General features: G+C 40.2%; 3 protein-coding genes across 6 annotated transcripts; 1 reads left to right on the forward strand and 2 right to left on the reverse strand.

The window, feature by feature from the left end:
* The first annotated feature begins 60 nt into the window (after positions 1–60).
* PARP9 (poly(ADP-ribose) polymerase family member 9) lies at positions 61–18,368 on the forward strand. Of its 2 annotated transcripts, none has more exons than XM_083865007.1 (10): positions 61–102; positions 8,903–8,942; positions 9,686–10,521; positions 11,841–12,065; positions 12,146–12,355; positions 13,107–13,167; positions 13,601–13,975; positions 14,772–14,920; positions 15,650–15,815; positions 17,009–18,368. In XM_083865007.1, the coding sequence occupies exons 3-10, from the start codon at positions 9,694–9,696 to the stop codon at positions 17,377–17,379; spliced, it is 2,385 nt and encodes a 794-aa protein (XP_083721133.1). In that variant the 5' UTR covers positions 61–102; positions 8,903–8,942; positions 9,686–9,693; the 3' UTR covers positions 17,380–18,368. The 2 variants fall into 2 exon arrangements, with proteins under 2 accessions (XP_083721133.1, XP_083721132.1); XM_083865006.1 differs by lacking the exon at positions 61–102 and adding an exon at positions 8,427–8,515.
* On the reverse strand, positions 1,118–8,502 carry LOC310911468 (E3 ubiquitin-protein ligase DTX3L-like; the record flags this gene model as incomplete). Its single annotated transcript, XM_083865008.1, is given in 7 exon segments — positions 1,118–2,076; positions 3,300–3,517; positions 4,198–5,730; positions 7,527–7,750; positions 8,188–8,441; positions 8,443–8,477; positions 8,479–8,502. Coding segments are annotated over 7 exon segments (2,358 nt in total). The 3' UTR covers positions 1,118–2,006.
* On the reverse strand, positions 12,230–25,511 carry FAIM (Fas apoptotic inhibitory molecule). 3 transcript variants are annotated; one of them, XM_083865011.1, is made up of 6 exons: positions 25,473–25,511; positions 23,212–23,347; positions 22,592–22,820; positions 21,096–21,145; positions 19,516–19,685; positions 12,230–12,296 (listed from the first exon to the last, which is right to left on the reverse strand). In XM_083865011.1, the coding sequence occupies exons 2-5, from the start codon at positions 23,320–23,322 to the stop codon at positions 19,536–19,538; spliced, it is 540 nt and encodes a 179-aa protein (XP_083721137.1). In that variant the 5' UTR covers positions 23,323–23,347; positions 25,473–25,511; the 3' UTR covers positions 12,230–12,296; positions 19,516–19,535. The 3 variants fall into 3 exon arrangements, with proteins under 3 accessions (XP_083721137.1, XP_083721136.1, XP_083721135.1); XM_083865010.1 differs by lacking the exons at positions 12,230–12,296; positions 25,473–25,511 and adding an exon at positions 25,255–25,466 and having other exon boundaries at positions 19,348–19,685; XM_083865009.1 differs by lacking the exon at positions 12,230–12,296 and having other exon boundaries at positions 19,349–19,685.
* Positions 25,512–25,530: the final 19 nt, after the last annotated feature.

Genomic DNA, 25,530 nt, shown 5'->3' on the forward strand with positions numbered 1-25,530 from the left:
AGGTACAACTGGTTAAAGGCTTCAGGAACTTTTCATGACAGTCACAAGGACTCTGTTGCACAACTCAGCCTGCAAACTTCGGCACAGACAAAATGGGAGCTGGTGAGTTACTGATAGGGGTTTGACATCAGTGAACTGGCTTACTAGGACAGAAAGTGATATAAGAGACTAAAAGTAGCTGAGAAGGTTTGATCCTCACATTTATCTTGGTCTGGGATAGACATAATTTCCTTCTTAGTAGCTGATACGGGCTGACTCAGTATGAGAACAATGTTGACAACACCCTGAGGGTTGAGTTGTTGCTAAGAAGTGTTCACCCCAGGAACTTTCCAGTCCCCCATGCTCTGTGAGGAAGCTGGGGAGGAGCACGGCCAGGACAGGTCATTCAAAGGGATATTCCATACCACAGAGCATCACACTCAATATAGAAACTGGGGGCAGTCAGCTGAGGGGGACAATTGCTACTCAGAGATGGGCTGGGCATGGCTCAGCGGCTGGTGAACAACCATACTGTGCATCACTTGTTCCTTGTGGGTTTTATTCTCCTCTCTCTCTCTTTTCCATTACAATTATTAGTAATAGCCTACTTAATTTTGTTTTAATTAATGAACTGTTATTATTTGAATGCACAAGGCTTACTTTTCCAATTCCCTGCCCGTCGGGGTTGGGGGGTGAGTGGCTGGGGTTAAAGCACAATGACAGCTTGTTTCCATGTGCAGAAAAGCTCAGTCACTTAGAAACAACTGGAGTGTTGGCATTTTACATGGAAAAGGGAGAGGGGACATGGAATCATGTAAACTACTAAAACAACTACAGTAACACAAAACCAGGGCTGGACATCCCAACCCACAGGGAAACCTAACAGTGCCCATTACTACTAAACCTGAAATTCAAGGTGGCAAAGTTGTACTGCCTATTCACAATGTGGGAATCTTAAAACAAAAACAAAAACAAAAACAAAAACATTTTTTAAAAGGGGCATGGCATGGAGTCCAAACTGCCCCAAAACATGGTGTTGCAGGAAAGCTCCTAAATGTAAAAAAATATACAGCTATATGTATTGCAAAAGGGAGAAAAAAAATCTGTACAGAAGAATGTAGAAACACATGGCATTTTTATATTTTCTTTATTAGTTGTGTTCAACAGCCTTAGAGAAATGGTTCAACCCACTAAAAATGATGTCTGTGTGTGTGACACACCACCACACAGGTAGTTAGCAAGTTATTTAGGCACTGCAGAGTAGCTTTATGATACAATTTAAACCTACATTGATGCAATTGAAAGAATACAGTTTTATAGTTGAAAAACTGATTTAAAAGTTGTATTTAAGTTTAAGCACAATGGCAGGCACAGAACCAGGAGCCCACTATCAGATATGGCCATAGACACAGTTACTTCCCATTGGGTCCAATGCAGCTCTCAGCATTCAGCACTTCTGCAGAGCTAAAAATACAGTAACATCCATTTACCAACTTGTACATGATCCATGACTAACCAAATCACTAAGGCCATTTCTACCATGAAAAGAAGCAGAAGTCCATAGCCTTGTCACAGCTAACATTGTCATAGCTGCATAAAAATTTTCGATTAGATGGGTTACATGATGCTGGCCATGCAGACAGACATCATAACTCAAAGCTACGAGAAGCATTTCATCTAATAAAAACCAGTAGTGGATCTAAGGGTTTTGGAAATCAGACTGGAGAGTTGTAGGGAAGTGTAGATCAGATTTGCTGGAAAAGCAAGATATACAAAGTGTAAACAGTACTGATACCACACTCCCAAGAACCAAATTCTGTAAAGGCTACATCTATAGGGAAGTAAATGATTTCTGAAAAGAACATACATTGTTTGATGAGAAAAGATTACTTTGCTTAGCTAACTGTGAAATACAAGTGATTGAAGTATGGCAGTTAAACAAAGTAACTTCCCTCAGAGCTTGAATAGTACATTAACTGCTCTATGTTCAGTCACTACATTTAGGAGTTGAGAGTTGATGGATTTCCTCATTCAATTCCTTTTGCTTTCAATTCTGACCGAACACGCTGCAGATAAGTAGGATCCGGGTAACCAAACCTGGGAGAAGAGAAGAAATGTTTGGGCTATTTCTGCAATGAAGCACTTGACAATTCACCAGAACCATGTCATCAAAATCTTTTTAGAAATCTCTTTACAAATTTTATGCTGTTCTTGCCCTAGAGAGAAAACAGACCCATATTGCCAGTCACAGAAGTGATACAGATGACATAAAGCTACAAACTTAAGGACATGCTACATTTTGTTGTCCTAATTGACACTAAGAACTTGATTTTCAAAGCTGCCTGGGGTCAAAATAATAGGGTGTTTAGGTATACATCTTTTTAAAAAGAAAATCAGACCTGAAGCATATCCAAGTGAGCTTTCAAATCATAAACATAATGGCATCTCTGGACTAAAAGCAGTACAACACCAGAACTGCATATGAAGCAAATGATAAACAAGACAGAGAATTTGCACACAGTGGAGGATAAAGTAAATCTGATACTTTTTGCTCTTTTAATGATACTAGCCCAGTCACGAGGTTCCAGACACAAGCTTTTAGAACTTGCAGGACACCACCTGACCCTTAGAGGCTGCAACAAGCTTGAAGGACTGGTCCAAGACTCTCTCCTGCATGCAGCTCACACTCAGTACTGGTGATTGCTCCTTTCATTTAAGTGCAGCAAGTCCTCAAAAACTTGCTGTCATCTACTCAGAAAATCCTCTCACAGCTTGAATGCCCAAAATGGGGTAACCTTTTTTATGGATGGGGTTAGCACTGTGTCCTGTGCTCTGACCCACTAAGTGCTGCACAACTCATGGTTCCTAGCATCTAAAAGGATGTGATCATATCTGTACTACAACCTCACTTCCTGGTGTTAGCTCTGTTAAGTAGAATTTCAAATCATGTTTGACAAAGTCCAAGTGCCATCTTTACTGGGATCATAATGGTGCAGAACAGCAGGTGACAGGAGGGGCATAGATCAGGAGTCCAACCTTAGGTGTCATCAAGAGCTTGTTGTCCTGTAAGTTCTAATCAAAGGAGTTACAAAGTGCCTCACAAACTCCCTGGTGAATAAGTAGCCTGAGGGGCAGCAGAACACTAAGCTCATCCTTGTTCCAAGTGCCCAAAAGGGGAAGGTTATTAATGTCTGGATCCATAGGGCATTCCACAATCACTCTGTTAGTAACAGAATCTGAAAGCTCTATATGTGGAAAATATTCAAGGCAGCTTTCCTGACACATCTGAGTAACAACAGCACTGCATGAAGACTACTTACCGGGTAGAGCCTCCCTGTATGGAAGTTTTGTGGTGAATATCATTCCATGTGATGACACTTTGTTGACCAGTAGTACGTGACTGCCCCACTGTGAAAATCAGTTTTTGATCAAAGGCCTTTCTGAGGAGCTGCAGGATTTCTCTCCCTTCCTCATTGTCAGGTAAATATGCTACTCGGTGAGCTGGCCCATAATGCTGCCCTGGGTTTGGGTGGCTGCTCTGTTTTGTAGAAAAACAAAAGAAAAAATGAATTGTGTATCAGAAATCGTTCAGATGGACATAGCATGACTGATAACTGATTCTGAGGTTTTTTCTCTTTAGATGCTTTCTTTCAGACAAATTTCATTCACACTTGCTTGTCATTGCTCATGCATCCATTGTTATTTTAAAATTTGCTTTTCCCTCTTTTCTCTCTCAAATGCATGGCACTGCATCTGTGACTTTTTAATTTACTCCATTCTCAGTCCCAAACCCAAGCACGTAAGACAAGGAGATTTCTCACCTGGAAAGCTCTCACCAAGCCAGCCCACTATTTATTTTTGTCCATTGGAGTCCACAGCAAAGAGAATGCCCCAGAAATGCTCATTATACTTGCAAAACTTTGCTTATATGGTATCACTGTGTAGATTTCAGTTCATTTATTCCTAATGTACAAATTAAAGACAGGTACCTCTGTTCTGGTGCATATAAAATGGAAGCTGACCATCTGACTATTTCATTCCTACTGTATTTACTTAATTGCACCCAAAAATACTGAATTAAACACTCGCAGATTTGTGTAAACAAAGAAATATCTTGCCTGAACATGTATTAAAATAATGGCAAAATAGTTAATTTTATACTCAATATTGGTTTTGTTGTGGGAAAAATATCTTTAGGAAATCTTTAAGTATACTCACAGTTTGAATACCACCATTCATATCATAGTCAATTTTAATAGTGTCACAATCGGGATAACCAGGAAGAGACAATTTGATTGTTTGAGTTGACATTGTTCCCTCTGGCTGGTTTCCTATCAGGACTCCACAGACAGTATTACAAACAGGACAAGCTTGTTTATAAGTCATGGCTCTGTCAATGCAAGTTTTGCAAAACGCATGTTTGCACTTTTCTAATGTTTCTTTATTTTTAATTCTGTCCCTGCAGATTGGACACTCATCTTCTTCTTTTTCTTCTGTCTTTGCCTGAGTCTGTCCTTCAGAAGGAAGATTATTCTTTTGCCTAACACCAGACTTCTTAGATGCTCCTGTAGCTTCTTGAGGGCTGAGGTCAGAGAATAGTGCTGCCCTATTTTTAGTTTGTGTTGAGTCTTCAATGTTAAGGGCTTTCAAGAACTTTTCAGCAACATAAAGATGGTCTGGTAAACCACTTATGATTAACTTATCTTCTTTCTTCGTAAGTTTTACATTAAAATCTTCCATTTTCTTCGTATTAAGTAGTGAATTTAAAGTTTTCTTCTGATCTTCTGAAAGCTTTGTGCTGATGATTTTTTCTCGTAACATTGCAGAGGCACTCTGAAATGCATTGATGAAACTTTCAGTAGCATGTGATGACATATCAGAAGTTCTGGGTTTGGGGCTGAATATTATGACCTTCTGGCCATACAAATTCTCTTTTATTTCTACCAGTGTATCAAATTTGCTATTTATGTTTTCAATTTCTTTGCTTAATGTGGTTTCCAACAATTTAAACACAAAAGCATCAACTTCAATTCCATTTCTGTATACGTACTGTTTAGATGATATTTTCATATTCTTTTCAACTTGGCTGTTCTCACCTTCCTCTGCTAGAAATTTTAGAGCAGCTGAAATCTCACTCCCTGGACCACGGAGTAGCAACTGATTCCCTTCCTCTTTAGCAAGAAGATTTCTAAACCTTTCATTTAATTTTATTATCGTCTCTTTTAATGTGTGACTGTTTGTTACGGGAACTTTTTCCTGTGTCAGATCTTTTGTAGTTTCCTGAAAAGTTTGGATAAAAAAGTCACTAGCTGCTTTTAATGATGCATGACTTTTATCAGAAGATATGTATATGAATGTGTTTTCCTCGTCATGACCTTTAATTCTTATACACGCCCCAAACCTTTTGTGCAGTTCTTTGATTTCTTCTTTGCGGGTATGACTGAAATACTCATAGAGAGCTGTCACAACTGTAAACTCATCCATTTCTTCAGAATTCAGGCCATTTTCATCTTTCAAACCATTCTTACATTCAGAATGTGAGAAATCATGGTTAGGGTCTTTGCCTGCAAGGATATCCTGAAGGTAGTGATAAACCTTTTCAATATCTGCAAAATCTCCTGTCAATTTCTCAAAGCCGTCCATGCCAGGGATTCGTTCTCTCTTTAAGTTTGGACACATAATGGTAATTTTCTCCCTTTGGTCTTCAGTGAACATACTGGCATTCAAAGTAGCAGATACTGTAAGAAATATCTAAAGAAAAGACAAGAATACATCAACATTAGTTTTCTCTAAGGTTCTCTGCTTGCTACTTCTGTATTTTGGGCAAGGAGAATTTCTGACCATCCCAGTGGTGCCAGATTACTACAAACAAGTTTGCACACAGTATTTCTTTTATGTCATGTACACTAACAGTACAGAGGAGTAACACAATCTGCTTCTAAGTCAGCAGCAGAAATGAAATGTCTTAATATCACCAGCATTGCAGGAGGAAAGACAGTAACTCTGCTACTTGGGCTGAGCCTGTGCCCAGCAGTCTCTGTTCCCAACCTCTGACAACAGTGTTAGCATAACTAAAGGCAGGCAACCTCGGTGGCTAGGCCCTTTTCCCATCATTAGCAGGGCCTAAAACTCCTGCACACCAAGCAGACAAAGCAAACAGATTTTCTCTTTCCCTCCCTATCATCCTCAAGGTTTGTGGGCACCAGGCTGACCAGTGCCCTCCTTACTGCCTTGAAGGTCCAGGTACCCTGACAGCCAGGGTACCCACCACAGAGCAGGCAGGTTTAGTGGCACTGCCTACAAGATCCACCAGTTACAAATCCTAACTGGGAATTCAGACCACAACTGTGGATGAGGAGGACTCATATGCTTTTATGTGTTTTCAAGTGTAGATTGTGATTGTTCTATCAATACAGCAACCCAAGAATTACGATTTGACATGATTTGCAGAGGGTCCAGGTGACTAGAAACTACAAGCTGCCACAGTGCTACACTACTTATAAAACTGTCCTACACCGATTCTGCTTGTAGAGATCCTGTGGTATTCTGACCATTAACTCTAAGCTATGCTAATGATAAAACCCTTTTTAAACCCTTTAAACCCTTGATTAAACCCTTTTTAAAAAGCAAAAAGCTTTAATTGTAACTACATCTTAGTGCCATTGTTACTCTGCCAAGGATGCCTGAAAGAATCTGTCTATTCCCTTAGATTCAGGTTACACAGACACAACATGTTTTACCACCACCTGTAAGTTGTACTTCATTGTTCTTATTAATACTAGACTTTCTAGTTTTCACTTGTTATCTTTCTTTAAAACTTTCCCAGAAGTCATGCTTTAATAACTCCGAGAGTTAGGGCAGAAAACAGGACTCTGAAAAATAGTAACAAACATGTTCACTTCTCTACTTTACACAGAAGGATAGGGAAATTTGCAGTACAGATGCCAGGTAAACACTATGTTAGTGTGTTTACCTCAAAGGCTACATCTGTGTCACCATGCAAAACAGGGTAAAACCCTTTGAGCCAAGTATCAGTGTCTTGGTAGAGCCACATCCAAAACACAGCTGATCTTTTGATGTGTAATTTTTTGTTCAAAGTGTCTCAAATCATGTTTGAGGTGCTACATCACATCACAGCAGACTTTTTTAATGCTGAAGTAAGGGATAGAGATACTTAGGGTTGTCTCAAGGTGCAAACCATGTAGAAAGAGTGTTAGAGGTCTGTGTTGGTGGAAAGGATCCAAATCTCACACAATTCTTCTACCTTCTGGGAGCAGCCCTTGGTGCATGCTACCCCCTGGAACCTGCCAGAGTGCTGCTTTGGGGAATAGTGGTTGGCACCTTCCACAATCAGCCTGGAAAACATGTTGCCTGTAAACATGTGTAGACTGACTCTGGTCCGGCACTCCAGTGTCACTCCTGGGCCCCATTTTATTGACTAAGATACGGTAACTTACACTTTTTTGCCACAAAATATTGAAGTCCAACACAAAGGACTCATGGAACCACAAGCAGGGCATGTTGTGACATTGCTGTTCCAGATGTACCTTTTTGGTCAGGTCCTCCTTTGCCGTGGCCCCGTGGCCGCCGCTGTCGCGCTGTTCCTGCTGGGGCAGGGGAGGGCTGGCAGGGATGTTGTTGTGGCTGGCAGAGCCCTGTGCTGGAACCCGGCTCTTGCCCGCCTCCCCTTCTCCCGGCAGGATCACTATCTCCACGGATCTTGCACCCAATTCCAAGCTGTGTTTCTTGCGGGATTCCACTCTCTTCCTGTCTGTGGTAATTTCAGAATGACAGAATGACAGAACTCTTATGGCTGGAGAGAACCTCTGGAGATCATCCCTCCCCATCCCAGTGCCAAGGCAGAGTCCCCTGGGATGTCTCCAGAGACAGAGACTTCACGACCTTCCTGGGCAGCCTGTCCCACTTCTCTGCCACCCTCGACATAAAGAAATTTTCCCTCATGTTAAGATGAAACTTGTTGTCTTTTACTTTATGCCCTCTGCTCCTTGTCCTGTCGCTGGCTACCACCGAAAAGTCTGGCACACCTTTGAGATACTTATAATCATTAATGAGATCCCCACTAAATTTGGACAGATGAGGCAGGTAAGGCTGATAAAATACCCGGAAAGGTGATAGATACCAAGAGCCGGCCTGCCCGGAGCCGCGGTGCCCGGCGGCCATGTCCGCTCCCCTCAGAGCCGCCCGTACCTTGCTCCCTAGAGAAGTTCACGCAGTAGGTGCCGGGCTTGGGGCCCGCCACCACGCTGCACTCGCCGCCCCCCGAGCGCTTTCCCGACTGGAAATACGCGTGGAGCTTGAGGATCGCCTTCTCGCCGGCGGCGGGCTCGGGGCTGAGCCGCACCAGCAGCGGCGCCGCCGCCATCATCCCGCTCCGCCGCCCGCTTTCGCTTTCGCTTCCCGCCCCGCCGCCCGCTTTCGCTTTCGGTCCCGCTCCGCCCGCCGCTCCCGCCTCGGACTCCGCTTGGGCTGCGAGCGCTGCGGGCCCGCCCCGAGCCGGCTCATGGGGGCCGTCCAGGTACAGAGCGGGGCTAGGGGGGGTAGCGGGGTTAGGGGGGCCGGGGCGGCCGCCTCAGGGGCTCCGGGCGGCGGGAGCTCCCGGCGGGTTGAGGGGACAAAACGGTCCCGTCCCCGGGCCTGGCCTCGGGAATGACTCCTCCTGGCCTCTCGCTCCTCAGAGTTACCGGGGCCAGAGGAAGCCGTGGGTAACATCGCCCACAGAGCTCCCGCAGCTCCCAGCAGCATTTTAAACACTAGAAAACTTGGTACAGATGTTTGAGAAGCTGGAGCTGTCGGTTTGATTTGCAACCGAATCTCTCCTGCTGCAGGATGGCAGCCCGCGTACTTTTGTTGCTTGTAACATTTACTTTCTCTTTTCCTTTTTTTCCTCTTTTCATTACAATAGAGTTACGTTTCAGATATCTTCAGAGAGAAGGCCGCTTTAGGTAAGTCTCATTTAGCCACCCGCTTGTATGTAAGCTGAAAACTGCCAGCTAAAGCCAGGAAACTCGGAAACGAAAACCAAAAGCAACCTGAAATTCATAATTAATGTGAAATACACACGGTTATGAATCAACATTATTATTATTATTAATCATTATTAATTATTATTACTTCAACAGGACTTGCTTGCATTTCTCTTTTAAAAGCAAGAGCTCAGAAGTGTTTTAATGAGTGTAGCACTTATGTTTTATATGTGCAAAACGTTAGACTTTTTACAAGCAGGTAGCATACCCCATAGGAAAGTTTGATTAAACTCACACAAATTGATTTAAACTGATTAACATAACTGCTGCATTGTAGTACTGCTGACATCTGCCAGGAGAGGGCTGTATAGCCATAGTAATAATGTAAAAACTGTTCCTTAAAAAAAGTAGTTTAAAAAGCCTTTCTTTCTGAGTTCATATAAAGTTCCACACAAAGAAGGAATTTGCTTGTGGGCTTTAAGTGCAGACCAAATGAGAGTCACAGAATTAAAACTCAGTATAAGATCTCTGTGACACAGTTAAATGAATCTTCATGGGTTTTCTAAACCTCTGAAAAGGAGAGAGAAGAGATTAGAATGTGTAAAAAAGATTGTTTAGCAATGGCAGTGGGATAAAATCGAGAGCTATAAACCACACTTCTAGATAAAAATAAATGGTTTGATAGTAATACCTTCTATTTCACTTTATATTCTTTATCCTAGGGTCAAGCATGGTAATGGATGAGGTCAGTTTGATGATCCCCATCAGTAAAGATGCCTATGAGGCCCTTAAGAGAAGAGACAACTGTCTAAATAATCTTGTTTCCAAAAGGTTTGCTTGTACGTTGGCCTTCAGAAAAGTAACAAAAAGCACTGGTGAAGTATACAGGAAAACAGTAAAGTCAGGCATTGACATTTGTGTTTATAAGGATGATCTCACAAGACACAAGGCTGATGCTGTGGTCAATGCAGCCAATGAGAATCTTGATCATGCAGGAGGTCTTGCTCTTGCCCTTTTGAAAGCAGGAGGGCCAGAAATAAAAGAGCAAAGCAATCGTTATATTCAAATGAATGGAAAAGTCCAAGTTGGCAATATAGCAGTGACAGGTGGAGGGAAGCTTCCTTGTAAGGAAATTATTCATGCAGTTGGTCCAAGGTGGAATCCTCATGAAAAGGATATATGTTGTTACCTACTTGAGACAGCTATTTTAAATGTTCTGATTTATGTTAGTACTCCAGGAAAAGATTTAAAGTCTGTGGCTATCCCAGCAGTGAGTTCAGGTATCTATGCCTTCCCAGTTCATTTGTGTTCTCAAGTGATTGTAATGGCTGTAAAGAGATTTGTTGAGGCAAGTCCATCAAGCTGTCTCAGGGAAATACGCCTGGTGAACATTGAAGAGTCTACAGTTGCAGAAATAAAGAAGGCCTGTGAAAAGTTTCTGGGTGATACCAGTCCACTTGAAGACACTGTGTCAGCTCCACCAAGCCAGTTTCCAACTCACCTCAAATATGGAAACATTCGCTTGCGCATCACAAAACAAAACCCTGAAAATTTGAAGGTAAGTCTGTCCTGTAATTTGTGGAACATGGTGTTGCCTCCAAGTCTTCGTAGGATTTGGAGCCCAAGAGTTCAGAACACATTTTGTATCAGTCCACTAAATGGTTTTCTTCTCAGTGTGATAAAAATTTATGACATAGTAATTAAATCATAGTAACAAGGAGTTGTTTTTTTTCTAAATTGGTATTGAACTTTTTAATGTCTTTATTTAATTTTTCTATGCATGGTGTTATAATAGGAAGCAGCTAAAAATTGAATGATTTAATAATACATCTCTATGTTAAGGTTTATCTTCTTATTATGTAGGAATTCACATTTTATCATACACTCCATAGAAGGATCCTCTTAATTTCTGCCTTGCTTTTTTCCTATTATTTATGTTCTCATAACTCCATTACTGGAATTATTCAACAAACACTGAAATAGCAGAAAATAACTTACACAGCTGATGTGTGACTTACCTTTAAATAGGGCATTACTTAAATTAACATTTTTGCTAGAAAATCTGATGCAAAATATATGACGTCAATCATAGGAATTTGACAGAGCTTTTAGACGGCAAGGTACATCACAGTAATAGCATTTACTTTTAGGAAATACTATATCTTAAAAAAGAAACCAATTTTTATTTTAAAGAAGTAACATAATTGAAAAAGAAGTTTGATTTTAGGTGTAAGAACAAATGATCACAAAGTTGACCTTGCAGAGAATTTTATGAACAAATTCTACAGCACTGAAAGATGCACATGCTCTCAAGACCGTGAGGAAAACATGTTCTTGTATCTTTAGGTAATATTCAACAATTAAGGTTAGAACAATTACTGCTGTTATCAGCACTCTGTAAACAAGTTATTTGTGTTTTCCATATTTGAAATTCAGGGCACCTACTATGGGAATCTGCTTTTTCCACTGGGTACTGGAAACAATCATAGATTTGCAGTACCCTTGTGTGTACTGACACCACTGCTTTGGTGAGGTATCCTTGCTACCCTAAGGCTGGGATGACAGCCATATCCATAGTTCTCTCCTGCTGATAATTGGGTGGGTCACTTGGATAGTGAGAGTAATAATTCTGTTCAATACACTCTTGATGACTGGAACGGCTTTGTGCACGCCGTTGATTTCTGAACTGCCACTGCAAAGTGCACACTTTGATGTATTACAGTGCTGTAGTAGTAAGTCGTATGAAAATTCAAGCAGCTGATCTGTGGCAGTCAGGCCTTTGTACAGTAATTGTGCTTAAAAAGAATGCTCTCTATAATAGCAAAGCTTGCAAATAGTCATTTGAAGTACAATGAAATTTGCACTCTTTTCTTGCAGAATACAGCTATTGTTAACCCCCTGAATGCAAAGGGTGAGCCTTCCTTTCAATTTTCAAGACGACTGCTGGAAAAAGAGGGTCAAGCTTTTCAGAAGGAACTTCAGTTTCGTCTAAGACATTCAACATGTTTTAAGGAGCCCATAGTAACCAAAAGGCATGAGCCGTTCCCTGCGTTTGTACTGCACGTGCCATTGCAATACCAGAATCCAGTGTTACTGTGTGAGGTGATGGTCCCTTACTTTGGATTTTAATGGATTTTCTTGTTAGATGATGTGAGGACTAAAAGATTTTGTTTTTCCTGCAGGAATTGAAGGATGTAGTGAAAAAATGCCTGGGTCACTTTCAGGACTCATCTCCCTCAGTTTCTTTTCCAGTATATTGGTCACCAATGCTGCCTGTTGACATAGTGGCTGAGACCATGATTGAAGCAGTTTTAGATTTTGCCAGGGCACATCCTATGAAGAACAGAGAAGTGCAGTTTGTCATTTGCCCAGATGACCATGATGCCTATAAGGTAACAAATTTGTTGTTGACTACCCATGAGGGAAACACAAAACTGTAAAAGTATTTCCATAGATGACTAAAAATGAAGATAGTCTGTTCTGTACCAGCAATGATTGTGAGCAGCAGGTACCTTTATGAAACTATTACTCTCATTAAGAGATACTCAATCTTTGCAAATACTTATTTTCTCTTCACTAAACTAGAAGTCTTCAGACTGTAGTCTGATAAAAAGGGGAGAGAACTTTAAAATTCTCATGTCTGTCAGTGAATGTGAGAATGAGTCTACTATTAACTCATTAAGGAACAAGCATTCCTCCTCAGGAAATATTTTCAGTCAGTTTTGATTTTTTGTATAGAACTCCTAAGGCAAAGCACTATCAACAGATTATATGAGCTAACATAATAGAAGGATTTCAAGTAGACAGGCCAGAGAATAGTCTGGATTTTAAAACTGAGGAAGGATGCCTCAGCATTATACTGCAAGTAATGAATTATGTGATTGCATGAGATATGCCACAACCACAAGGAGCTGGTAAAGTGCCATTCAGTGTGTAAGGTGTGTTACCTTAGGAGATGCAGAAGAACAGGAATGCATTTGATATTTTCAGGAATAATGTTTTGGGGAAAGCTGACAAATGCCAGTGTTAACAATTTCAGAATCAGAGTGGGGGTGTAAACTGCTTGTCTAACAGAGTTTTGAAGAAATTAATTGCATATTTGATAAGAGATTGCAAACTGCTCCTAAACTTTTATCTTTCAAGGTTGTCCAGAGAAAATTTTATTCAGCAAAATACAAACTGGAAAACAGAAGTGATCCATTGAGTAAGTAATGAACAGAAGGGGCATTTCCAGTAAATGAGTACTCCCAATTTGAGAATCTGTAATCACATTCCTTTAAAACAGGGAACTTAGTATTTACATATGTGTCTTGAGGAGAGGAGGAAGCAAAAACTCGTGAGCACTTTGCATTTTTACATTTATAAGAATGGAACTGTGCAATCCCTTTTAAGAGTTAAAACCCATTGTCATTGCCTAACTTGTTGGAATTTGTTTACTGAAAGGCAGATAAATTTTCTCTATGTGTGTGTGTGTCCTGGAAACCTTATCTCCTTGTAGCTAATCTCTTTTTTGAGCATACCAGAAGAGTAGTGTGTTCTTGCACTGTACAGCTGGGATTACAAGTAGGAATTTGTGTCAGCCCTTGAAAGCTCCTCACTCTTCCAATCCACTTGTATTAAAAAAATACATCTTCCAGGTACAGAGTCAGCCAGTCAGACTGCAAAAGAGACTGAAAGCAGTGAACTCGTGATTGAACTTAGAGGCAGCACACCCACAGCACTGGGAGCAGCAGAATCATGGCTCCGAAATGTAATGCAATTTCAAGAAGGTCACCATGCTGTTATTGAAAACAACTTCATTTTCTGCCTTGGTAAAGAGGAGTTCGCAGAACTCTCTCGAGTGCAGCCTTCTAGTGTATGTGTGTCAGAAGAAGTGAGAGATGGACAAGCAAGACTGAAATTTCAGGGCCCTCCTGATGTTTTGATTGATACAGTACTTGCAACTGAAGAATTACTGCTTCGTGTGCAAGAGAAGACTATAGCTGAACAAGAGAAACTGCTCTTCTCAATGTGTATGTAAAGTAAATAGTGCCTAAACAAGGTCAAGTATGAAACAACATATATCTCTGTATTGCCGAGAGTGGACAGTTGTACACTCAGTTCACACACACATACTGAGTATTGCTTTAATTACTGATATTCCTGTACTTTTATCATGTGAGCCCCTGGAAGACCATTTATTAGCTGTAGTCACTCACCTGGTGGTATTCCCAGTAGGGCACAGTTTATACAGGGGCTGGCCATGATGTATATCCAGCTGTAGTGGAGCTCCCTCCAGGACAGCTTCACTTTAAAGCCTGGCCAGTAGAGATTTACAGAATTTGCACTTAATTAACACACACCTTTGCTGAGCTCTTGCTGGCTACAGCTGGACAACTGTTGTAGGGCTCAGCAATGGACTTGTTCTGCAGAGTCCTTGGCTGTCATGAACAATTGATACAATGGGTGGTATTTCAGAAAGCTACTGAGTGATCACTTTTGTGTTTGTATAGTCATTCAATATAGATATCTTTTTATAAAAGCTCAGCTGTGGAGAGGTGTAGTGGAGAACATAAATTCCTCTTCTTTGGTTTCTTCTCTCCCTGGTTTCTTTATAATAAATGCAAAAAAATAGAATACACTTAGATATATATATATATATACACACACACTAGTCCCTCTCAATATTAGCCTCTGACATTACCTCAGAGAATACTTAACATTCTTTGTTATTAACTAAACCACCAACTAAAGTAGTGGGTCTGCCTCCCTTGCCTTTGCTTCAGACATTATGCTATATGAAAATTTTACTCCCTTATTCATATCCAGGCCAACTAGAAGCAAGTCTGCTTTCAGAAGGAGGCTTTTACAGGACAAGTAACGCTGACTACATCCAGATTTCGCCAGTAGAATGTCACCTCCAGGAGTTTAAAAACAGACAGAAAGAGTTTGAAAAAGCTGGACTTCGTCTTCTCAGGGTAAAGAGAATATTCATAAAAAACCTGGATCTCAGCTCACATATCTGTGCTAACATATTTAATGTAACCTTAAAAAATTCAGATGAACTATTTCAATGCATTGCTTTTAAAAATTAAGATCAAATCAACCTCATCCTTAAAATAAATCCAGTCTTTAATCCTAATGAAAAGTATTTTAAACGTAACGCAAATAATCACTCAAAAAGTGATTAAATTCTGAGAAGTCTTTTAAATTGTACTGTATGTTCTCGTACTTCATGCTTCAAATGCCCCTTTATATGACTCTAGAGAAATATGAGGTTGGTAGGGCATATTAAGTACAATATTCCAGGACATTAATTCAGTGTCTATTTTCTTTTTGTGAGCTTTACACCCAAAATTACTACTTGAATATGCCAGAGTTCTGATCTGATTATGTTTTAGAGCTGGAATCATACTTGGGTATCACTGCTTTACTGAACTAGGGGTGGATCAATCTCTTCAGCACAACTCAAGTACTGAAGTACACCAGGAAATATTCCCAGTGATTTAAATAGGAGGCATGGGATAGTGGTATGGTTCTTTTCTTTGGATCAGTTGCACACTTCAGATGCTTTGTCCAGTATGTGGTCAATGCATATAGGCTAAAGCAAAGGTTCTTGCATTGAAGAACATAGCCTGAATAAAAGCACTTAAGGATTTCATAAGTGGCCTCCATCTGCTTATGGTATGCTGTTACTTCTGTTACAGATGGAAAAGATACAGAATCCACTTCTATCTGCTGCATTCCAACAAATGGCAAAAAATGTAGATGGTAGCTCCAAAAGAATTCACAAATTGTACCAGGATGTTCCTGCTGAGTTCTGTTGCTCAGTTTGCCAAACTGGATTTCACAGGATGTATTCTCCACCAAAAGGTAATAACTTCCTTTGGCATCTTTAATCAAAATGAACAGTGACTGACTACTAAACTCAGGTTAGAATTAGAAAAAACGACATTCCTAAACAAGGAATGTTTCTTACTTGTATTTAGATTTGTGTGAGCTTACTTTATTATATACAGTAAGGTTTCCCTTCCTGATACTTTAGAGCCAGCAAGGCTCTAGGAAGACAAGCCTGAATTCAAGCCTAGCCCAAACACTGGACAGAATTATTAGTATATACATGATTCCGTGTCCAAGTTTTATTTTGTTGCATCACTGTAAAGAAAGTCAGTGTCCTTATGTAGCTGCTGCAGCCATGCATTTAGTCATGCTAAAGCCTGTTCAAGGGCATCTCATCACAGGACACTGAGGCTGGAACGTGCTCTGAGGGTCACCCAGCCCAGGCCCCTGCTCAGATCAGGTGTGGTCAGAGACAGCAGATAATCTCATTGCTTGGGCTGTCATTCAGGGTAAAGTACACTTGGAGGGAAGTTGTGAACCCATGAAATAGTGTAGTAGACAGATGCTTCCAGAAAGGGAAGAATAAGCATTTAGTGCTTATTCGCCTGCAGTAGGTGAAGTGTGTGATATTTTGCAGGTCAATTGCAGAATTTCAAGCAATAAACTGTTCAAAAAGTGGAGATTTGCCTTTCTTTGTCTGTGCAATGTCCATGTTACATTTCCACACTTTAAAAGCAATAAGATGATGGTCTAATTTCTTTGCACTTTTCCATTTGGTACTGTAACAGCACCTTCATGTGACATTTTTCATATAAATCTCAAAGCTTTTTTTTGTAGTTTGCATTATTAAGATCGTGCTGCCTTTGTTGTTTATCAGAATCCTTTGAACATGATGACTGAAGTGTGAGTCATATATTTATTTTATATAAATCCTTTAGACCTTGATGATTCAATCAGTGGATTAACAGATAAATCTGAACAGTTATCACGGGGGTAGCAGTTAAATAATTGACAGCCATCAGCTGTCATTGCTTGTGGTTTCAGTGGGAGGTCAGTACAAGCACCAGAGCCACTCCATGCAAAGTAATTTCCAAAAGGATGGCATGCATTGAGCAGTCACATCACCTGTAACCCTGAATCAAGCAGGAGTTCTCTTGGAACTACAATCCTGAAAGAACCAACTACTAAATGCTTTGTCTTCTGAAACTTTTTCTTTCTCTTTCCAGAACAAAAATATGGAGCTGGCATCTACTTTACAAACAACCTGAGGTACCTGACCAAGGGTAAAGCTACTCGGGAAATGGATTCTAAAATGTACATTTTTGTGGCTGATGTAATAACTGGCTTATACACTACAGGCCGACGATCTTGTATTATGCCACCAGCACTGGAGAGGAATGCCTTTCCATTATATGACAGTTTAGTAGATAATTTGCACTGTCCTGAGATCTTTGTCATTTTCAATGGGTTTGCAGCCCTGCCACAGTATTTGCTGACTTGTTCCCCACTGACTGAGAGCGATGCAGCTCCTGGAGGAATCAAGCAGGATCCTCGGTGGGGAAAAAGCAGATCTGTAGCTTTGATGAAGACCCTCTGAGAACAAAATCTAGTGCTTAGATTTAAGAGAATGTTCTGCTTAGTAGTGTGCTTTGGCCAGAGTGCTTCCTGAAAAGTACTCTGAAATATTCATGAACAAAAGAGTAAGTTAATGTATTAAGGAGATTAGGACAAAATTACCTGTGAATGGAAGCAGGAGGGAAAGCATCCCAAAACACAGATTGTTTAACATTTAACATACCTGGTCATTTACTTTATTCCTTAAAGCGATCTCAGCTTGTGACTGTGCACTTGATGTTTGTGTACAGGCTGTCATTCTTCCACTGCATTTTCTTAATCTGAGAAATTGCATATGTCAGGGAAACACAAGAAATCTTGGTTGTGCCTTTTGATTCTTAAGTTTTCTTTTGACTTAAGAAAGGAAAATGAGCAGCTGCTTTCTGCTTAGGGACATGCTATTATATACAGTTATGACAAACATGGAGCAATACTTCATTATTTCTGACAGTGGTTACTGTACAGTTTTTATTAGTTACTTCAAGCATTGTAGATACATATATTCAAAATAAAAAGTATGAATGTTACTATGTGTTAACTTGTATTTTTCTAGTCTTAAGGATGTGATTTGTACTATACATGGGCTTCAGATTTCTCAGCAACATTCAATCTCTTTGAAAGGCTACAAAATAGTAGAGAACTGGTTCAAGCTACAGCTTGAAATTATTTTTCAATTAATCTACCTTTACCAACATCTTTTAAAGATTACATTGTCAGCTTTGTAGCCAGGTATACCCACATTGCTTCTTCAGTGACCTGAAGCAAACACAGGGAAAAGCCCAAGAGCTGTTACAGCAATTCCAGTGTAAAAGGGAATTCAGCCCAGCACTTGGGTACATAGAAGCTTCCTCAGTAAATCCTGCTGACAGGGAGCAGTCTGATCTCTAAAACACAGATGATATTAGCATTTAATAAAACTTTTCAAAATAATTTGTTAATGGATTCCCAGGATACTTGTACTGCATCTGCAACTCCTGAGCTAGTAGTTGTGTGCTAGTGCTAGGAACCACTCGCAAGTCCAAAAGAAATTAAGTTATAAAAGTTTAATTCTGAATTCTATGGTTAAAAGTAGAATTTTTTTAACCATTACAAAAGAAACTTTTAGATGAATATATTCATATTTTGGTTTTTAAAAAATTATTTTTAAGATTAGCTACACTTGCAGTTGCAAAGAGTAGTTTTGTACTGTGAGTCTCTAACACAAAGGTTGCTCTTAGAAATTATGCTGCAATTCTGAAAACAGAATTAGTCTACTCCTATTTTAATGTTCCATTAAAGTAACCAATTGTTTTCCATTTTTGTCCACTTTTTCCTCATATTTCTTGATTCACACATTACTGCCATGAAAACACATAACCATAGATTTAAGGTTTGTTAGCACTGAACAAAGGTAAGTTCTTATGTCCACATGCTTCAAGAGATATCATTTTTAAAGGGGTTTCATGGCAAGATTTTATTTTTCTTCTATTTTCTTTTTGAAAAAACTCAGTAAAGAGTTTCAGAACTACAGCATCAGTTTTCAGAACACCTAAAGGAATGTTATTTTTGGCACAATGTAACATCTTACTCCTAAGTGGGAATAGAGAACCGCTTTCATAACTCAGTATTAATTTAATACTGTAACACAAGTATTGGTAACTATGTATTTCATTATTAACCTTTTTATTAACTGTATAACTCCCCTTAACTGCATGTGAAAAGGTCTGTAGTCATCTTAATAGATAAAATAGTTATAGAGAAAGCTTTTAACATCTTACTCCTGTGCCCAGTACAGGCTTTCTCTTCCCTCTGCACACACCTGCAGTTAAGGATTCAGTGTTACTGAATATTTATCTTTCATTTTATTATAGCATGTTTATTTCCTGATGCATAATTTATATTTCACCAGTGTTCTCCACACGTAGTGATATGCTATATATTCTATATATATATATATATATATATATATTTAAAAACTGGTAATGTAAGAGGTTGTACATAATTATTTTCATCTGGTCCTCGATAAAAATAATTTCATATACAGAAACTAGAAAATAAACCCAGCACAAACTAGATGTACCAAGTAGTACATATTAAAATAATTACCACAGTAATTGAAAATTCCTGATCTTAGTCCTACCATAATCAGTTAACCAGAAGCTATTCCACAGCCTCTGGGATTTCTCTGTTGTCCACAATAAGGGTATGAATAATTCCTTCCTTTCGTTTCCCACTACTGACAGCCTTAATGTAACAGCTGTGATCAGCCACAGTGAAGTGAGTTTCAGTCCCATCTTCCACAAATTCACCCTGGGAGAAAGGAGACAAGAATAAAAACAGACACGTGGTATTTTAATAAATTAAAAGCTTGAGTGCATAAATGTCAGGATCACTTGCAGTTCCCACAGTTAGAGCAGCTTTAGAATACTGCCTGAAAGCTGAACAATGCTGCTGAATCTCAGGCAGGGCTCTATCAAGGTGTCCAGTTAAAGATTTGTGGGTATCAGATGACAATGAAAATTGCACACAATCAGAAATGGTAAAGGTGGAGTTTGTGAATCAATATTATTGATTCATGTCAGTAAACAAAACCAGAAAAGGCAGCATCTTGCCAAGTTGTGCTGCACAACCCGTAGGTGCCACACAAACTTATGCTCAAGTAGCAGTGAAAGGTGAATTATTTAGGATGCCTTCCACAGCACATCCCTGAATTGAGTACAACAGTTGTATATCTTGGACACACATCTCCTGCTGCAATTCTGTAATTTCCTGTTACAGATTTTGCCAGGCATGGCTGTGTTTTTGTCATGATGTTTGTGACAGCAGAACAATCCACGTGCTGCTCTAGTGGAAGCACAGTCTGGCACTAAACCTGCACTCACAGCTTGCAACGACATCTCTGAGTGTTTTCCGTACATTATAGAAAAGGCTGAGCCATCAGGAGCAGAAGTCCTGATTTACTAAGAGAGGAGGTTTCTTCCACTGATTACTAAGCAAACATTTGGTGAATCTTCATCCTACTCTCAGGCATAGCAGAATTGTTGATTTTTGAATTTGTACTCACCCAGGGGCTTCCTTGTGGCAGCAGTAACAACTTTGACACCCCCTGGTGAGAAAGCACATCCTTAAAGGATGGGGAAGCCTACCTGGTGTGCATATTGAGAGCCATCATAAGCAGAAAGACAACAAACAGATTAAACCACCTAGCTTTCAGCCTGCTCTAAAAATTAATGCAGATGTGATCAAGAAAAAAGATTTGACTTGTTCCAATAAGGATCTTAAGCCCTAAGTATCAGGAACATCTCTAGATGGAAAAAAACATGAGACATAACAGACTACATGTGTTCAGCTTTCAGTGACAATTATTACAAGCAGGTTTGGATGCAGTAGCTCTACACTCTGCATCAAACTCAAGTCCTTCCCAATCCCCAGAAAGTTTTCTCCCTTAAAAACCTGCACAACTGACTCAAATTTCTTTTGTTGGTCTAAAAGAAGTTAAAGAAAAGCATCATTTATCCTTAACAAGCAGATATTTGGCATCTGAACTGAAATACTGCCCATTATAAAATTCAGTGAAGGTAATTTGGAACAGACCAGGAGTGTCCTGGCTGCCTCAACCTCTTTGGTAAAGGGAGATAAAGTGCCCCTCTGGGGCTTATTCTGCCAAGCTTTGGTTACATATCCATAGCCTAGGGAGAGCCTTTGGAAAGGATCACATACCGCTGTTTCCATTTTTTCACCGTTGCACCACACATCCATAGTGTCCTTTTCTGTGAAGGAAAAAGAAAACAAGGTAGAAAGAACAAGGTATTTTTTTCTCCCTACAAACGAGGATCTAGGGATTTTAAAAATCTACTGTTGAATTTTACTTTTGATTCCCAAAAGAAGTTTGTAAGTAGCTGTAGTGCCTGAGCTATAGGGTTTGATCTCACACTGGAGAGAGAGGAGGCTCTGTCATCAACTTTTGCCTTGAAGATACAGTTTTACCCCTCCCTAGTCCTGGCTGTTAATACTGTGTTGTTCTGAATAGTGCCAGAGGTACTCTGACAGTCTTAAACTGAAAAAATTAAAAGACAGAAAAGTGAAGTAATTTCTGTGAATTAGAGTGCTGTTTATTCAATAAAGCTCTAACTTTTTCCAGGTCAATTTAATTCAAAAGCAGCATTATTTAACATCCATCAAGCTGTTTGTATTCTTATCATTTCAAAAGCACCAAGTACCACTTTAAATATCAATCTTAGATTTTTTTTTTTTTTGCATTTGAAACAGAATATTCTTTTACTTCTCCCAGCACATCCTCCTTAAACTCCTTTGCTCTAGAATCCCTTTACTGACACTGTCATTCACACAACATCAGCAGAGATCTGAACCTTGCTTGCCTTTCCAGTAAGCATTGGGAGATTAAAATTCTATGAAGAGACTTATCTGTTTCTGGCACTAAAACTGTCTTTCTTCATTGCTCCCCTTCATTTTAGGGCAGTTCATTCTGTCCTGAGGTTTAAGAAGAAGTCATAGTCTGAGATCTCTTGTCTCCAGCTCTAACCACACAGTAGTGCCCAAGTGGAAGTTTTCCCACTGGATGCCATGGACAAATTCCTAAAGGGACACCTTCCTCCCACCTGCTTGTAATGTAACTGGGAAAGGGGGGGCAGAAGAGAAGCAATGTATTCCCTTGCTATTAGGAAAGTGAAAGAACATCATTGGAAGGTTTTTGTTTAAGTTTGTAGATAAGAAGTGATGCAGAACAAAGGATGCTCATCAATCTATCAAAAATGTGGAATAACATTGTTGCACTTCAGGTAAAGACTTCTTGACCATGGCTGATGATTTTTAGTAGGAAAACCTGGTTACAGGCTGAACAAACTTACACACACGTGAGGTTTGATCCCGATGCAGGTAAAACTTCTGTAACAGGCTTCACCTGGAGAACTGCCTTGCTAGGACAGCTCTATGGATTCAGCAGGGGTAACACTTCCCAACTTTTTTTTTTCTTTTTCCCCCAAATCTAGACCACATGCTGTAGGCTCACACATGTATAACAAGACCATTATTTTTCAGACTGTCTTTGGCATCTCATTCCAAACTTCCACATCACCCAGGACTTTATATTACATCAGAGCCACCCACTGAACTGTGCTTTCTCTTAATTACCAGCTTTTAAATGCACACAAGTTTATTCAAAGGCAGCAACATGTAGTCACTCAATGTTTACTTACCTAGAACAATTCTGTAGTCTGTACCTCCCAAGTTCAATATCCAAGTATTGGTTGTTTTTAACCTGTTCTCTATATACTGCTTGAGACTCTTTCCATTGATCTCCAAAGTATATTCATATGCAAAGCCACTGACTGCATCAATGTTAATAGCAGCTTTAGTTTTAGTAGCTCCAACAGTGAATGTTTCTTTACCCACTAATTTAAACATCCATTCTCTTCTTATTTCTTCCTGTAGATAAAAAAAAAAAAAAAAAAAAAAAAAAAAAAAAAAAAAAAGACAGGAGATATTAATTGAAAAACCTGAATGCATGTTTTAATATTAAAAAATTGAACTGGAACTCAGGAGACAACTCAGTACTGAACTATTATTTGTGAATGAAAGCATACACAGTGCTTGGTATGCACAGAGTGCCTCTGCCCAAGGACAGCAAAGCACTTGATGAATACTCACACCTTAACTGGAACTGAAAAAAAGAATGATGCAGTTTATTAAATTAGGTAATTAACTGAATGTACCTCACTTGCATTTATTAGTCTTTTGTTTGTTGTGATGTGTGTTGTATGGAAGTGCACTTATCTAATCTGTATCACAGTGAATTTTGAGCACATAGCATTTTCACCTTTCCATCGACATAGACAACACGCTTTCCTGAAGTGGTCCCGTGTTCAAATTCAATCTTATGGACACCATCACTTAAAGCTACTTCCCAAACAGCCACCAGATCTGTCATCTTCTCCAGGTGGCTGTACCGAGATCTAAGGAGAAACCAACAAAGGAAATTAATTGTTGAAAGTTCAAGTCCCAGTGTCCCAAAGTTCAATGTCTGCAGTTCAAAGCTTTACTGCTTCTGGGCAAGTCACTATTTGCAAATAAAAAATGAGACTTGAAAGAATAAGCTTATAGAACTGCTTATATTTTCATGTTTTTCAGACATTCAGATATGACAAAACATCACAAAATATAAACAGTTAAACAGACTCACTTTGACAAACAGTACGAAGACACAGCTACCCATCTAACCTCTGAAACTCCCATTTCAGGTGACAATAGGTAAGAAAATTATATTTACTTTTAAGATACTCCTGGACAGTTGTGCTGTTTCTTGGTAGGCATTAAAATGCATTATTTGATTGGTCTCAAAGAAAGTGTTCCAGCATTTTAGACTTGAAAAAAATAGTATGACCAGTTTAGCTATTTCCTGTGTTAACAGATTTGTCTGTAATCTCATAAACACTACCTACATCATTGGGATACACAACCCTGCACACACAGACACAGGGGAAGGGATCTGGCAAGATATCCTTTCATTTAAGTAATTTTTAAAGTTTAGATACAGTCATAAGTGACCACTTGAACTGTGGATATCTTTCCAGATCGGTTCATATCACAGTTTTGATTTTTTACCTTATTTCATCGTCACAGACAGTAATCTCCTCACCGGATGCCATAGAAGCCAAAAGAGCTTTTAATCCAATTAGCAGCAAGAAAAAATAGAAAAGCAGAATAGTAGCAGAGAAGTGCTGAGGTCTAAAGTTTCATCATTTTTCTCCAGCTAAGATAAAGGACATTTTTTAAAGCATCATTAACTAACATGCAGTACTGTCATATATATGATGAAATAAAACCACTTAAAATATAACCATCTGTCTCTAAGACAGAAAGGCAAGTGTATTTTAAAAAATATTATATTTTACAAAACCAAGTAAGTGCAGAATGTCCTAACTTCACTAGTTCCTCCTAACTTTATCAGTCACTAGATGGAAAAATGGGCTGCCTGATTTGTGAGACAAAGCTTAGAAATTAAGAACTTGACCAAAGCAGGAACCCAATCCAGAGCTGCCCATCTCAGTCCCAGACCGTAATGAATTTGGGACTGGGAAATAGCACAGGCAATAACTTCACCTCCTGCCTTTTCTAAACCACTTTCTACAAGCACATTAGCAAATTTGACCTGGCAACTCAGTCACAAAATCTATGTGAGCCACAAGGAACTAATTTCTTACTTAAGAGGATTTTAGACCACGACAGTGTTTTACAACCACTGAGTTTTAATGTGGGTTTTTTTCACTAATTAATTTCACCATCATCTGCCTTGTCTGTGCCTATCAATAAACAAACACGTGCTGATAGATGCCGAGGAGATGGTTTTGGCTGTTCCTGAAGTTTCTGGTCCCCGCGAAGGCACATCCCCGGGCACAGGGTGGGAGTCAGGCCGGGAATATTTCCCTGCTCCGCTCCAAGGATCCGGCCCGGCACAGACCGGCCTGTCCCGGGCAGGGATCAGCACAGGGAGCGGCCTCGGGCAGGCGGGAGATGCCAAAGGGCTGTCCCAGACCCCGAGCCTCCATCACCCCGGGCAGGCCGCGCTTAGGCATCGTTTAGGATCGATGCTGAAAGCGTTAGGAAGCATCCCAGAACACAGAAATTTATTTATTTCATTTTTTCTCCCTTCAAATCATGGCAATGAAGCGATACACATCCATTTTACACCCAACCCAAGGCAGGCTCCGGGCCAGGGGTGTTACTGAGGGCGAGCCCGTCCCACAAGGGAAAGCCCTGAGATGCTCCAGGAGGGAGCGGGGTCCGAACCGGGGACACTCATCCCTGCTGCACCCACCGCCTCCCTTCACTGACCAACGCCGCAGCCCGGGGCCACACTTACTCCTTTACACGAACGGGCTCCTCCTGCAAACCAGGCTGGGATTACGGCTCCCACACCATCCACCTAATCCCGGCGGGGCGGCGTACCGGGAAACGAGCCCCGAGAACGACACATCTACCCCCACTGTCACCATCAGCATCGATCGTTTTTTTCCTTTTTCCCCCTGTCTTTATTTTCTGTTGTTATTACCCCACGCCCCGCCGTGGCCGCGCTCCTACCTCCGCCCGGTCTCCTCCCCTCGCCTCCCGCGCCGCAAAATGGCGGCGCCCGCGCAGC

The sequence above is a fragment of the Zosterops lateralis genome, assembly GCF_965231275.1.
Source record: "Zosterops lateralis genome assembly, chromosome: 7".
Classification (NCBI taxonomy): Eukaryota; Metazoa; Chordata; class Aves; order Passeriformes; family Zosteropidae; genus Zosterops; species Zosterops lateralis.

Coding starts and splice junctions, on each gene's coding strand:
- PARP9 (XM_083865006.1), top strand. Junction 10,522..11,840: donor AAAACCCTGAAAATTTGAAG/GTAAGTCTGTCC, acceptor CTTTTCTTGCAG/AATACAGCTATTGTTAACCC. Junction 12,066..12,145: donor ATCCAGTGTTACTGTGTGAG/GTGATGGTCCCT, acceptor TTTTTCCTGCAG/GAATTGAAGGATGTAGTGAA.
- FAIM (XM_083865011.1), bottom strand. CDS start 23,322: ATGACAGATCTGGTGGCTGTTTGGGAAGTAGCTTTAAGTGATGGTGTC. Junction 22,821..23,211: donor TTGTCTATGTCGATGGAAAG/GTGAAAATGCTA, acceptor TTTTATCTACAG/GAAGAAATAAGAAGAGAATG. Junction 21,146..22,591: donor AGACTACAGAATTGTTCTAG/GTAAGTAAACAT, acceptor TTTCCTTCACAG/AAAAGGACACTATGGATGTG.